The 13,555-nt window shown below is 45.8% G+C and overlaps 1 protein-coding gene across 1 annotated transcript; it reads left to right on the top strand.

Annotated features, from left to right (window-relative positions):
• Window positions 1-454: 454 nt before the first annotated feature.
• Window positions 455-13,263, top strand: FOXB2 (forkhead box B2). Its single transcript, XM_082401483.1, has one exon. It carries the CDS (start codon window positions 458-460, stop codon window positions 1,715-1,717), a length of 1,260 nt encoding a protein of 419 aa, XP_082257609.1. The 5' UTR covers window positions 455-457; the 3' UTR covers window positions 1,718-13,263.
• Window positions 13,264-13,555: the final 292 nt, after the last annotated feature.

A 13,555-nucleotide genomic window follows, 5' to 3' on the forward strand; every position in this document is an offset into this window, starting at 1 on the left:
GTCCTGACTGCCTAGTCCTTCCTCCCAGCTCTCTGGGCCTGCGCTTCCCTCGGACCGAGAAAAAGCAGAGAGGAGGCCGGAAGGGAACAGGGCCCTCCCCACTCCTCCGCCAGCTCCCACGCTCAGCCTCTGGCCACCCGCGGGAAGACGCCGAGAGGGTGGCGGTGAAGCTGGCGCGCCCCGCCCGCGACTGTGCGCGCCAGTCGGCGACCGTCGGGGCCAGAAGTTGCGAGCGTCGGATTGCTAAATTGGGTCAAGAGGCCAAGCGCGGAGACCGCAGGCCGCTGAGAGAAGGCGGGAGAGAAACGGCGAGAGGGTCTGGGGGGGAAAGAGGGCGGGGTGGCGGGTCCGGGAGGGCGGAGTGGGGGTTAGTGGAGACAGCCAGGCCCCGGGAGCGGGGTGCGGAGCGACGCTGCGGTTCAGTGTGAGCCAGAGGGCGGTGGAGGCGCCAGGGGCGATGCCGCGGCCGGGGAAGAGTTCGTACAGCGACCAAAAGCCGCCCTACTCTTACATCTCGCTGACCGCGATGGCCATCCAGCACTCGGCCGAGAAGATGCTGCCTCTGAGCGACATCTACAAGTTCATCATGGAGCGCTTCCCCTACTACCGCGAGCACACGCAGCGTTGGCAGAACAGCCTCCGACACAACCTCTCCTTCAACGACTGCTTCATCAAGATCCCGCGGCGGCCCGACCAGCCCGGCAAGGGCAGCTTCTGGGCACTGCATCCCGACTGCGGCGACATGTTCGAGAACGGCAGCTTCCTGAGGCGCCGAAAGCGCTTCAAGGTGCTGCGCGCTGACCACACTCACCTGCACGCGGGAAGCGCCAAGGGCGCGCCAGGCGCTGGGCCGGGAGGGCACCTGCACCCGCACCACCACCATCACGCTGCCGCGCACCACCACCATCACCACCACCCGCCCCAGCCGCCGCCGCCGCCGCCGCCGCCCCCGCCGCACATGGTGCACTATTTCCACCAGCAGCCGCCTCCGGCTCCGCAGCCGCCGCCGCACCTCGCGTCGCAGCCACCGCAGCAGCCGCCGCAGCCTCAGCAGCCGTCTCACCCCGGCAAGATGCAGGAGGCGGCGGCCGTAGCGGCTGCGGCGGCAGCGGCGGCGGCGGCGGCCGTGGGCAGCGTGGGGCGCCTGTCACAGTTCCCGCCCTACGGGCTGGGCTCGGCCGCCGCCGCTGCCGCCGCCGCCGCCGCCGCCGCGTCCACGTCGGGCTTCAAGCACCCGTTCGCCATCGAAAACATCATAGGCCGGGACTACAAGGGCGTGCTGCAGGCCGGCGGGCTGCCCTTGGCGTCCGTCATGCACCACCTGGGTTACCCCGTGCCGGGCCAGCTCGGCAACGTCGTCAGCTCCGTGTGGCCGCACGTCGGCGTCATGGATTCAGTGGCCGCGGCCGCGGCCGCCGCGGGGGTCCCCGTGGGCCCGGAGTATGGGGCCTTCGGGGTGCCGGTCAAGGCCCTGTGCCACTCGGCAAGCCAGAGCCTGCCTGCGGTGCCCGTGCCCATCAAGCCGACTCCTGCGCTGCCACCGGTGGCCGCGCTGCCCCCAGCGCTCGCTGTCCCCGCGGCCGCACAGCCGCCAGCACCGTCCACCGTGTGCCCGGCTGCCGCCGCCTCGCCCGCCGTCTCTCTGATGGAGCCCACCGCCCCGAGTGCGGCCGAGAGCAAAGGCGGCTCTCTGCACTCGGTGCTGGTGCATTCTTAGGGTACCCAGGGGGCTGGGGGAGACGAACGCATGGAGACTCACCTGGCCCTGGACCGCCGGAGAGGGCGAGGGCGCCCTGACCAGGTCGGGTAGAGCTGGCGAGCCCCAGCCTTTGCGGGAAAGGAAGGTATTTAAACAAACCCGAAAGTGGATTCTCCAGTGGTCTGAATAAATATAACACTTTTGGTGTCTGTGTTTATACTATGTTGTACAATCAGAATAATGAAAGCCAATTTTCAGGTAAGAGTTTCTATTGTAATTAAAATTATAAATCCATAAGTTATGGGGGGAGGGAACGAACGAGTTTGGGGAAGACTCATTCGCTGGCATATTGGAATTGGATTTCTATTCTTATTCCCGGGAGCAGAAGCTGGCAGGGCTAAACCTCCCTGGGAGAAATCCAACAGAGAGTGACGATGAAACAGACGTCAGCCACCAAGTTTCTTCCCGCGGGTCTCAACCTCTCGTGAACAATGTCGCCTCTCCTGAACATTCTAGACAAAACTGCTATTCACTAAGGAAATCTCGTTTTATTTAAGAAGGAAAAGAGGGAGCATTTGATACCGTTATTTTCCTGGTCGGTGAAATGGACAAGGACACGGTAGCATGAATAAAGCCTCTTTGGGGGCAGTGGGAACCTCACGAAGGATCTTGGGAAACAGTTAAGTTTCTTGGCTCTGACCCGAGGGTCGAGAAGGATAGAAGGAACGGCTAAAGCAATTAGTTCGCACAAAAGAGAATGGCAGCAGCTTAAAGCGCAAAGCCCCAGATTCCAAAAGTAAGTTCGGGAAACATAACCAAAGAGAGACTTTAAAGGAGACTTTCTACCTGCAATTCTTTTGTGAATCAACCGGATGAGACCGTTGAGGAGCCCCCAGACAATGTGAATTCCCATGATCCGTTACATTTGGGATTTTTTTTTTTTAATCACTTGCATCACGGGGTTTTGTTCCCCTAACTCAAGAATGCAAGAAAAACCTGCCACGTCACCCGACAATATTGCTCTTAACGTTTCCAGGAGCGTTTTGTGGCCGTTGCCTTCCAGCCTCCTCGGGACAGATGCGTGAGGATGACCGGTCACCTTTGCACGCTGCCTTCGATTTGGTATTCCGTGCGCTGTTTGGGCGCGTTCTTCCTTCAGGCGAACTCTTCCGTTTCAGATCCTGAATGAAAAAGAAACTTGCTTTGCCGCTGTTACTCTTCCCGGTTTTTGAGGCCCAGGAATAGCACTTTACTCGCAACAAACTTTGGGGAACGAATGGGGGGCGGGTAGGGAGAAGGCAGCTGTCCTTTGCCCCGAGTCACCTCTGGCTTTTATCCGCGCCGCGTTCGGGTTGTGACTTTGTGCCAAGTTCATGTCTGCCTGTGTTGTACGCGGTGTTCTCCATTAAAGCTTCTCTCTGGCTGTGCCGGTGTGAAGGTGTTTCGCTTCTCACGAGACGAGGCCGCGGTTTGAGTGTCCGCTGGGGGAGAGTCTGGGGACTTGGCAAATCCTCTTCCTCCCCTTCTTTTTCAGCTTCTGAGCATCAAAGAGGATGAGTTCACAGGCGAAGCGGCAGCTGGACAGGTTTCCTCCTCCGTGGCTCCTTTTGTCAGTTGGCTCAGTAACTGTATCTGTTTTACCCGTTCTTCCGCTGCTTTCCTAACTGAGCTCTAGCCCACCTCAGTGCGAGAGACTGGATTAGCAAAAACCCGCCACAGTGAATTTTTTCTGTTCCTACATGAGGTTTATTAGCAATAACCATCACCAGCCCCCAACACCCTTTCCCTTTTCTGAGAGCGGGCTATGGCCCGGGTCCCGGTGCCAGTGGGTGGGGGCTGGCGGCACCCCATTAAGTCTGCGGGGCGGGCGCGGGGCGGGGAAGAGGGCGCCCGGACTCCGCCACTGCCGCCGAGGCCCACATTCCCAAGAACGGCGCGCCCAGCCGCGGCGGCCTAGGGGACCTGTTGCGCGTCCTCGGCAGCCTGGGGCCTGGAGCCACAGAGCGCTGGGCCCTGGACAGCCGGCAGCGCCACAACCCGTGCTCCTTGGAGAGGGCCTGCGGGCTGCAGACCCTGTGGAGCTGCGCGGGAAGGTGGCGGGGCACCTCGAACAGGGCTCCATCTTGAACCCGCTTCACTGTGCCCAGCCAGGCCGGACGGAAGCCTCCTCTAACCTTTCATCAGAAGAAAATAAAGGGCCAACGAGGTGACCTGATCATAGTAATGACACTGAGGGGATTTGGGTTACTTCTTAAAAATAAGAATTTCCACGCACCCCTTATTTACAAGTCCCATTGCAGCGTGCAGCTAAGTTTTGTCCTCGCCTGGGAGACAAGTCTCAGTTTAGGTCACTGCCTCCTTGGAGGCACAATCAACTCTAGTGTATCCTATCTCTCAGCTTGAGACTTTGCAAGGTTTCCTGCAGGGTTTTCCTTTACACTAGTCTGAGGCTGTTGAAAGAGAGAAAAGGGGAGCCACTGGCATGGGGATCATAGATTTGGGGTGACTTGGGAGTCTGGCTGCTTTGTCCACCTCTGGGTGAGTTGGTGCCTGAAAGCCCCAGGCTGGGACCCCTAGTTCAGGCGCAGCAAGTCACAGGGCCTGAAGAAGGGCAGTCGCTGGATCTCAGTTGTTTCTTCAAAAGAACATCACATCTCTTCTTCTTTATCCACCTGCCCCAAAAGGGCCAGTGTGCTTTTTAGCAGTGCCCATTGTCCCACTTCCGGGAGAGGGGCACAGTCCAAAGTGTCGTCCAGCACCCAGGGGACTGGCTTAAGTGACAGCCCCTCCTGAGAAGAGAGGAGCCTGTGTGCCAACTCGGCAGAGAAGGATGAGTAATTGACCTTCCGCATTCCTCAGACCCTCTTAGCAACCCAGCCTCACACCAACTCCCTGGAACCCCTCCTACCTCTGTGGGGAAACCATGGTTGTTGTGTTTTGTTTTTACTGTAAGGAGAGAGAGAAAGGAGAAGGGAAGGCAGAGTGAGCTGAGAGATGATTCAAGTTTTCATCCAGGAGGAGACCCTGGTACCCAACGGAAGCTATGCATGGCATTGAAGTTAGAGAACAAGGGAATTCATGTAAATATACAAAGGGGGAGGAGCTTTCTGTCAAAGCGCTGATCCTAAGGGAGGTCCCAGTTAAACCCCCAATACTGACAGAGCCCTGAAGACCCCCTCTTAACTAAGATGGATCTGCAATCTAACTGTAACTCTCAACTGAGTGGTGGTCTCATATGATCTCACAGGTATTCTCTCTCTAGTTACATGTTGGAAGAGAGATAAAGTAAGTTCTGGACATAAGTGAGATGGAAATAGAGGCACTTATAAATGTATGATCATCTCAGTTCACAAGATTAATAAAATCAGTCTTGGTTTGCTAAGTACTGGTGGAGATAACCTGAAATTATGCTCCTGGTTTCCAGGATGATACAAAACACTGTAGTTGTTTAGCCTGTCCCCTACTTAATTGAATGCACAGAACCTTGAGAAACATGGGGAGAGGCAAAGAGGAGGGAGAAAGATTTTCATGTAGCTGCCCTTAAAATAAAAGAAGGAAAACAACTTGGAATGATCTATTTGATTACATTCCCTTGGGAAGATGAGAAGAGAGCCGAGGGTCGAGGGAGAACGAAGCTATTTTAGCTGTGGTCCCTAGGAGAACAGGCCCTCCTGCAAAGGCCAGAATTGGCACAGTTGGCATCTGGCACTTAGGAAGCCTGTCAGTCAGGCTGGCTTGTGGTCAATTATCTCCTTAAGTAGACTGGCATTAGTCCAGCCAGGGAGGGGAGGGCTGGTTGCATCCGTCAGAATCAGAGCCAGTTAGCTGGAAGTGGCACTGTGGAACTCCAAGCATCTTTGCATTGGGGGGGTTTGGAAAGCTGATCAACACATCTCCCTCTGGGACTCAAAGGTGACACTTGCCTGCTTGGCAATAGTACAGCAAGACTGCAGAAGAGGACAGAAACAGAATGCCTTAGGAAAAGAAACATTGACCACCAAAGCCACTGGTTCCCCTTAAATTCCATTCACCTGACAAAACTGCCATTTCTGAGATGCACAAAATTATACAGAGATCCTTGTAAATTGTGGAGATTTGACTCCTCCGTTGGTAAGAATTCTCATTCTTCATTGTACCTGACTATGAGATGGGCAGAAAGGATAGTTTGGGGTCACGTTTAGGTTTGGATGATATGGCAAGGGTTTGAAGCAGTGTTAGCGCTCATCAGACTAACACTAATGCACATGTGATTCTGCATGGGGTGTGGGGCAGGGTGGCGTAGATGTTGAAAATGGAAAACTAAAGAAATGGTTTCAAAAGCCAGTGATAACTTCTTTGTGGGTGAAGAGGCAGAGTGGGAATCCAAGTGGAGGTGGGAAGTCCTTGAATTCCAAAGGGCAAAACTGTTTCTCCAAGTCCAACATTTTCATTTTGTTCATTGAAAGTATTTTCATTAACTTTATCTTTAAAAGCTGAAATGCTAACTTATACTCTTTGGGGGAGATTGAAGAGATTTGCTTGGGATTTGAATTCAGTCTTAAGCCATTGTTTAAATGCTATGAGTTTGGCAAAACTCCAGATGTACTCTGTCCCAAGCACTTTTTCCCTTAACTATCCTCTGTGTATTTTAAGGAAAATTCAAGCCACATGTTGCTCTTTCCCCCTTGCATTCAAATGTAGTTTTATTGAATTTTAGCATAGTCCATGAAATTTAAATTCTGAGTTTTAAGCCATAATATATTCATATGATCTACAAGCAGTCACATGATATGCACATATATCATTAAGCAGAAAATAAAGCCTCTGAGAACTGTAGTCGTATTATTATAGTAACATTTCTCTAAACTGAAGAGCCAGGCTGAGAATGCCGTATTAAGAAAGGATTTTATAAAATTATCAAAAAATTCAAAAAAGCTGACAGCGACCCATGAAAATATTTTTAAAAGAGTATTTCTTGGAAGATATTTTGGTTATGTTTAGTTTGAGCCAAATAGTTCTTTCCTACCGCAAGGAACAGGTCTTTTGTGTGCACGAGACACCCAGGCTTTGCTTGTAAGTCACAGATCTCATTATGGCAGCATCATTTAAAAGTGCTTTGGAATAGGCTTTCCCATCTGAGCCACTTCCAGTCCTGTCAGCAACTTCGTAGACAGCATGGTTTTACTGTTACTGAGAATGGATGCTTAGTAAGGAGCTGGAGAGCTGTAGCCCAGGCACAGCTGAACTAGATTCATTCCAAAAAGAATTCACAACATTGAAATACACAGATGAGAAAAGGAAGGAAGGAGGGAGGGACAGAGGGAATGAGGAAAGGGGAGAGGGAGGGAAGGAAGGGAGGAAGGAAAGAAGGGAGGAAGGAAGGGGAGAGAGAGAGAGAGACAACTGTGTGCATCTAATATTGACAAAGCAAAAAAAATTTACACTTTTTAACATAGTACTGCTCTGGTTTTCTCTCAGGAAACTATAGATCAATTATTTCAATGTACGTGACTATAACTACTTGACTGAAGTCGTTTTGCCTTGAAAGCAATATTCCTCTTCTCTTGGCATTTTTCTTAGCTAGAGAGGACAGGGCATTGTATAACTAACTTGCAGCTCCATTTATTGCCTAAGAAGATGAAGCTTTAGTCTGCTGAAGAACTCAACCTAGGTGAGGATTTTGTGACATTAACTTTGCTGCAATTTATTTTATAGGGATTAACCTAAATCCCCATAGGGAAATGTTTAAATAAATGATGCTATTTGCATACTGTGGAATATCATTACAAATAATGCTTATGAAATTAAACTCATATAGAAAATGTTTATGAAATCCTATTGAGGGAATAAGCCCAACCCTCTAATGTCACTGAACATGTACTAGAAGAGACTACACCAAATATTAACCGTGGTACCTCTAGATTGGTGAAATCCTAAGTCATTTTTTCTTGTTCCCCATATGTCTGAGACTGTTTTAGATTGTCTACATACACCGATCATATTTTACTTTTATAACCAGGGAGAGGATTACTCAAATCTGTCCAGCCAGTATAACTGGCGTTTCAACAATATGAATTATTATTTTTAAATGTAGTACCTTAAGTGGGGGAGGGGAAGGAGAGAAGAACTAGCTGAGGAAATATACTTTAAAAGCAAAGAGCAGCAAAGACAAATGAACCTCACACACCTTGCCGCCCTCCTGCTGTGGCTTTGACAAGAGCCCATAGCAGCAGACCCTTCTGGTGGGAGGAAAAGGAGGCTGTCACTTGAAGCATTGACTTTTGGGGAACTTTCAGAGACTCGCTGTCCCATAATGCTGGAATGGGAAAGGTGAAAGCGTTAAAATTACAAAGGGGGCTGGCTAAAGAATAAATCTCACATAATTTTATTACCTTTTTAAATAGCTTCCTCTCTATCTTTTGCATTTCATGAACTTTTGTAGTAGCCTTGAACTTTTCTTGAAACTAGGCAGATAATGAACACGAAGTAAATATAGTCTACAAGCTTAGGCATTTCCTTCCAAATGAAAAAATAACATCTAGTTTTCCAAAATAGTAATATAATTTTTCTTCTTCCTAGTTGGCAAATCCTTTTTTGTGTAGTGACAATGTTTTCAAGGGAAAAGTTTTAGATACTGTTTATAGTGGCTTGAGTAAAGCTGTACTGTGTCTTCCCTTTCTATCTTGAAATAGTTTATTTTCCCCCAAAAAATGCAAAAGCATGTAACTACTCAGAATATGCATGTTTTCATATAATTAAACATGTCTCAACTTTTATGCTAGAAGCTTGATAACCTCTAAAAATGACCACAGGTCATTGAGACTTGAGTTTTTTTAATAACTTGCACTGGAGAACTAAAATTCTTGAAATTATAAGACTGAATTTTTAACCCAAGAACCAGAGGATCAAATATATCTGCTTTGCCAGTGTGGAGAACAAAATAACATCCTATTTCTCTAATATGCAAAAATTTTGAACCTTCATTCTAGTTATTTCTAGAAAATTCCTTCTCGTCTTCCCTGCCGGGGACCCCAGGCTGACCTGAGCCTGCTTACTCCTGCCTTACAAAGAAAAGAAATGAAAAGTTGAATTCATCTGCTAACATTGCGCCTCAAAACTTTAGATGCATGTGAATCACCTGGAGAGGTTTTTCAAACACTCTCTGCTGGGCCCCATCTCCAAAGATTCTGATTCAGCAGGTATGAAGTGGGCCCGAGATTGCACATTTCTAACAACCTCCCCGGTGATGCTGATGTTGCTGGGCACCTTGAGAAGTTCTGCAAGAAAAGAGATCCTTTTTCATCAGTTTATCAATACCTCAGTTGCAGCCATCTCAGTCCATCAGAAATACCCAAATAACTATGAACATTATAGAAGAGCCATTACGATCTCTATCCCCTTTCTCTCAAAAACTCATTGGTGCCTATCGCATTTACCCATCCCCTTGTCTATATATACTAATATATAGTATAATAATAATATATATTAATGCACAGGAGAAACAGAAAAACTCCATATGCCTCCAGAGCTGGAGCACTCCCCATTATAAGTCACCTGAAGACATAGAAAAGTTGGGTCAGAAAGCAGCAGCAAATATACTTCCTCAAGAAGGCAACTGAGACAGCCGTACTTGAAAAGCAAATGATTGAAAATTAGACCTAGAAGTCAGTTCAGTGCTCTTCCCACTTCCACCTTCTCACCATAAGCCAACCTCTTCCCAAAAGCATTTTAATCAATGGGCTTAAGAAGCTATTACTTTACTGTAGTGCCATGATGTTGGCCTATCACACTTTTACATGACGCTTTACACATTATACTGAGGGATTTTTATATCTGCTATTTTATATAAGGGGGGTAGTTTTATTCTGAGTTTAAATCTACGCAGGCTCAGATCTGTGACTTGGTGACTGGAGCTCATGCAGGTGTACAGATGGTGCATCAACTCAGTAAACTCCCACTTTACTTAAAAATGGAGCCATTTAGCCAAATATTTATGAAAACATTTTGTTCTTCAGGTCAAACATTAAATAGTGTACATTATAAGAACATGAATGTTGCCAGGATAGGAGCTAGGGTCCCCTCTGATCTTTGAGAGTTTATGAAATTTTCTATAGCCTCATCCCATGTACTGTGATAGACTCACACCCCGGTGTCTCTGGGGAATTTTAGTCAGTGGCAAACAATGTACAGAGGCTTCGTTGCTCCTAGTTGTCTCTGACTTATAACTCCAGCTTCCAGAGACTTGTTTAAATTTATGAATCATCTCAATGTCCAAAAAAACCTGCCTTTTTATTTGCGTATACTCCAGATGTAAACTGGTGTGAGTAGCAAATGTCAATGTCTTGAAGATTTGAGTTTACTTTAGATCCATAGTCATAAAACTTGAATTCAAATATTTATCATTTCTACAAGTCGTTCTATCATCTCTCTACCAGGAATTTCTCACTGGTTCCCTTTCACCATCCCCTCTAACCTTCTTAGTTTGCTCGGCCTTGACTTTCTTCTTTGACTGTTTGATCTTCCCTCTTCTCTCCAGCTGCTTACTTTGCCCCTCACCCTACTCCACCCCAATATCCGCTAACTCCTTATGAAGGGAGTTTAATTCTTTGTTTCTCTCTTTCCAGACTGTAGCCATTGAGACCTCACTTTCTACTATGAAAATGGCCTATCAAGTTATTTTCCTACATGAAGAGAGCTATTTTTATAAGCGGAACTAAGATGTTAGCTATTAAAATCATTTTAAAATCTAGCTATATACATATCCATTCCACAAGCTTTTATTCAGTACGGTATTCAGGAACTATGCCAGGGGCTGACAATAAGACAAGTTGCCTACACCAATTACTAAGCTATTATTTCTCATCTCCAAACCCATCCTTCCTACTCTGCTCTCAGGTGCTGGGACTGAGACTTTGCAAACCCCATTTCTGCTTTGCCAGCTGGCTTTATATTGGATCTGGTAATATGGGGGCTCTAGTGGGAGTTAGCAAAGGTGGACACAGAAGAAGGGATTTGCTCCTTCCTGCTTTTTTCCCTCTAGGGCTTTCTTTCTGCTTGGGAATTCCTGGAAGCATCACGAAGGCAAAGTTGCTTCACCCTACATTTCCTTCCTGTAGCAGCAGCTGAATCGGTTGGAAGTCTTTTCAACACTTGAAGAACCAGACTTATCACACTCCATCTCAGAGACAGCAGCACCGTGAGCAGACTCCCCCAAAGGTCCTGAGCTTTAGCTCCGTGGGGATCACCTCCAAGGGTCTAAGTGTTAATACTTCCAACTTCTTCCCTTTTCACTCACCACCCTAAGGGTGGTAGCTGCTTCCTGCAGTTGCTACAGTCTGTCATATCTCAGAGCTCTTTTTACCCTTTCAGTTATTAACATCTTTACACCTAGTTAACTATTCTTTATAGTAAATTTTGTCCGTAAAAACAATTGGCATGGTTTCTGTCTTCTCACTGGACTTTAATACATCTGCCCTCCAGGACCAGATAGTCTGAAACAGAAGATGGTCTCCTCCGACAAAGGTGTGTACAAAGTAAGTGCAGGGGAGCATGAAGGAGAATGTTAAGATTCAAATTGATAATACAAAATCAAATGTATAGCTGTAGATACGCTAATACGTATCAACCAAGAAAAACATTAAAACTTTTCTTTACCTTTGCAAATAATACGATATACTACTTTAAAGCTGTTACGGCATGTATTTATAGTAGTATGACAGTGTTCTTTCTGCATGACTTTATTGCAACATGGTTTTGAAAAGTTGCATCATTTTGCAGCTAGATTCTGTAATCTCAGTGTCACAGAGCCTTCAGGAGCTAATTCCCCAGGCTGAAGCTACTCCAGACCACTTTTGGCCTCCACCCTGTAAGAATCAAGGAACAAAAAGAATACAATTCTCCCTGGGAAGGTAGGAGACTCTAAAGCAAAATGGTAAAGGATGAAACAAAACAAACCCAAAAAACCCCTCACCACTGGGAACGAAGCAACTAATCAAATAAGTCAAAGGTAAATAGGGTGTTTTTCAAATTTTCTCACTTTGACAATTCTGCTCATGGATGTAACACAAGGATGTTAAAACTTTTTAACTATTTACAATAATAAAAGCTAGTATTTACTGAGCTTTTTTATTTAGCTTCTATGAGCTAAATGCTTTACATCCTGAATCTCATGTAATTTCACAACAGCTCTTTAACTTAGGTGTTTCTTTTATCCTCATGTTACAGATGAGAGAGCTGAGGCATAGGCTCTTAAGGAACTTGCCCAAGACCATGCAAAGTGGAGGATGGGAGTAAGAACTCGGGCTCAAATGAACCAAAGTCAGAGCTCTCCACTGGAGGGATCCTGGCTCATATCCAGCTCCTTAAGACACACACACACACACACACACACACACACACACACACACACACACACACACACACAAAAGATAGTAGGTTAGAATAAATACACTTCAGGGACCTCTGTGGTTTCCTATTAAGGCAACAAAGACTCATTTAGAAATGGTAGTTTTGACAGTATTCAAGAAGCTCAAGACATATTTGTGTACTATGGGGTCCATGCAAGTTTTATTTTGATGTCAGAGATCAAGTTGACCCACTACATATTATTTTGCTGGTTTGAGATTAATATTTGTGGAAACTTTTTCAAAGTTTCTAAAGGTATCTATCTTTTTCATCTTTGTATCTCTACTCCCCAGTGTAAAACCTGCTCACGGTAAGTTTGTAATAAAGATTTGTTGAAGAGAAAAAAGAATTTGGTTAATACATACCTCCATCCTGATTTAACAAATATTCAGATGTGTAGACTATCTGCCTAAATGCTTAAAAAAAAAAACTTAGATAACTAAATTCTACTTAGCTTAAATGACTTCAAGAGAGACAGATATTCAGCTACTTTGCCAAGGTCATTTAGCTAGTTTGTGACAGAGCCAGGATTCAGTCTCAGGGCAAGCTCAAACCCAGCTCTTATCCACAGTGTTAAACTGCTTTGAAAAGTTTCTTAACTTCTGTTTCTTAGTTTTCACATCTGTTAAACTGGACAAATAATGCCTATCTAATTAGGTTTAATTTAACCAATAAATAAAATCAAGTATTTTGAAAATCAAAATTGAAATTCATATTTTCAAAAACCAACTGAGAAATGTTTCTTAGTAATTGGAGGCAGATTGAAGAAACTCAAAAATTAATATGACTCAGTAAAGCAGACCAGCGGAAAAGAGGAAATTGTTTTAGACAATATTAAAAAAAAAAAAAACTAGATCCAGGCAATATTTCTTACAACTTTTCAAAGCTGTGTGATGATTTAAAAACCATATCTATAGAAACAATTTCCTGTCTTTAAAATTAATTTTGGTATTATATGTTATTCCCTTAAAAGTAACTTTTCCTGGTTTCAAACATATTAAAAGCATACTAAAAGAAAAATTGTAAAACAATTTGAACATTAATTAAAATGAAATTTTAGAATATATCGTGATAAGAAGGCAAAACTTGAAATTAACTGTAATTAAAAGTCCTTATGAAAATGTGAATTCACCAGGATGATGAGTAATTCTCTGCCACATAAATCATACTGCTCTCTGCAGCCCAGGTCCCCCTCTCTCTCTGTATCCAACTATTGAATTTTATCTTTCCTTCAAACCCAATGCAAAAACCAACTCTAAAGTACCTAATACATTGTAAGAACCAAATGTTTCCTTTCTTTTTTCCAAGAAGTCTTAGAAGATTTCCTCTGCCCTCCTCTACTCTCTGTTATTAATATTCCTTATTCTTAGAGCATATTGTGAGATCCATGGCACAGTGCGCCTTGATTTGGACTGGGCATGTCACTGGCTCTCCTGCCAAAATGAGCTGTAGAATAGTGTGCACTTTATCTGT

Source organism: Balaenoptera borealis (assembly GCF_965194805.1).
Source record: "Balaenoptera borealis genome assembly, chromosome: 8".
NCBI lineage: Eukaryota > Metazoa > Chordata > Mammalia > Artiodactyla > Balaenopteridae > Balaenoptera > Balaenoptera borealis.

Coding starts and splice junctions, on each gene's coding strand:
- FOXB2 (XM_082401483.1), top strand. CDS start 458: ATGCCGCGGCCGGGGAAGAGTTCGTACAGCGACCAAAAGCCGCCCTAC.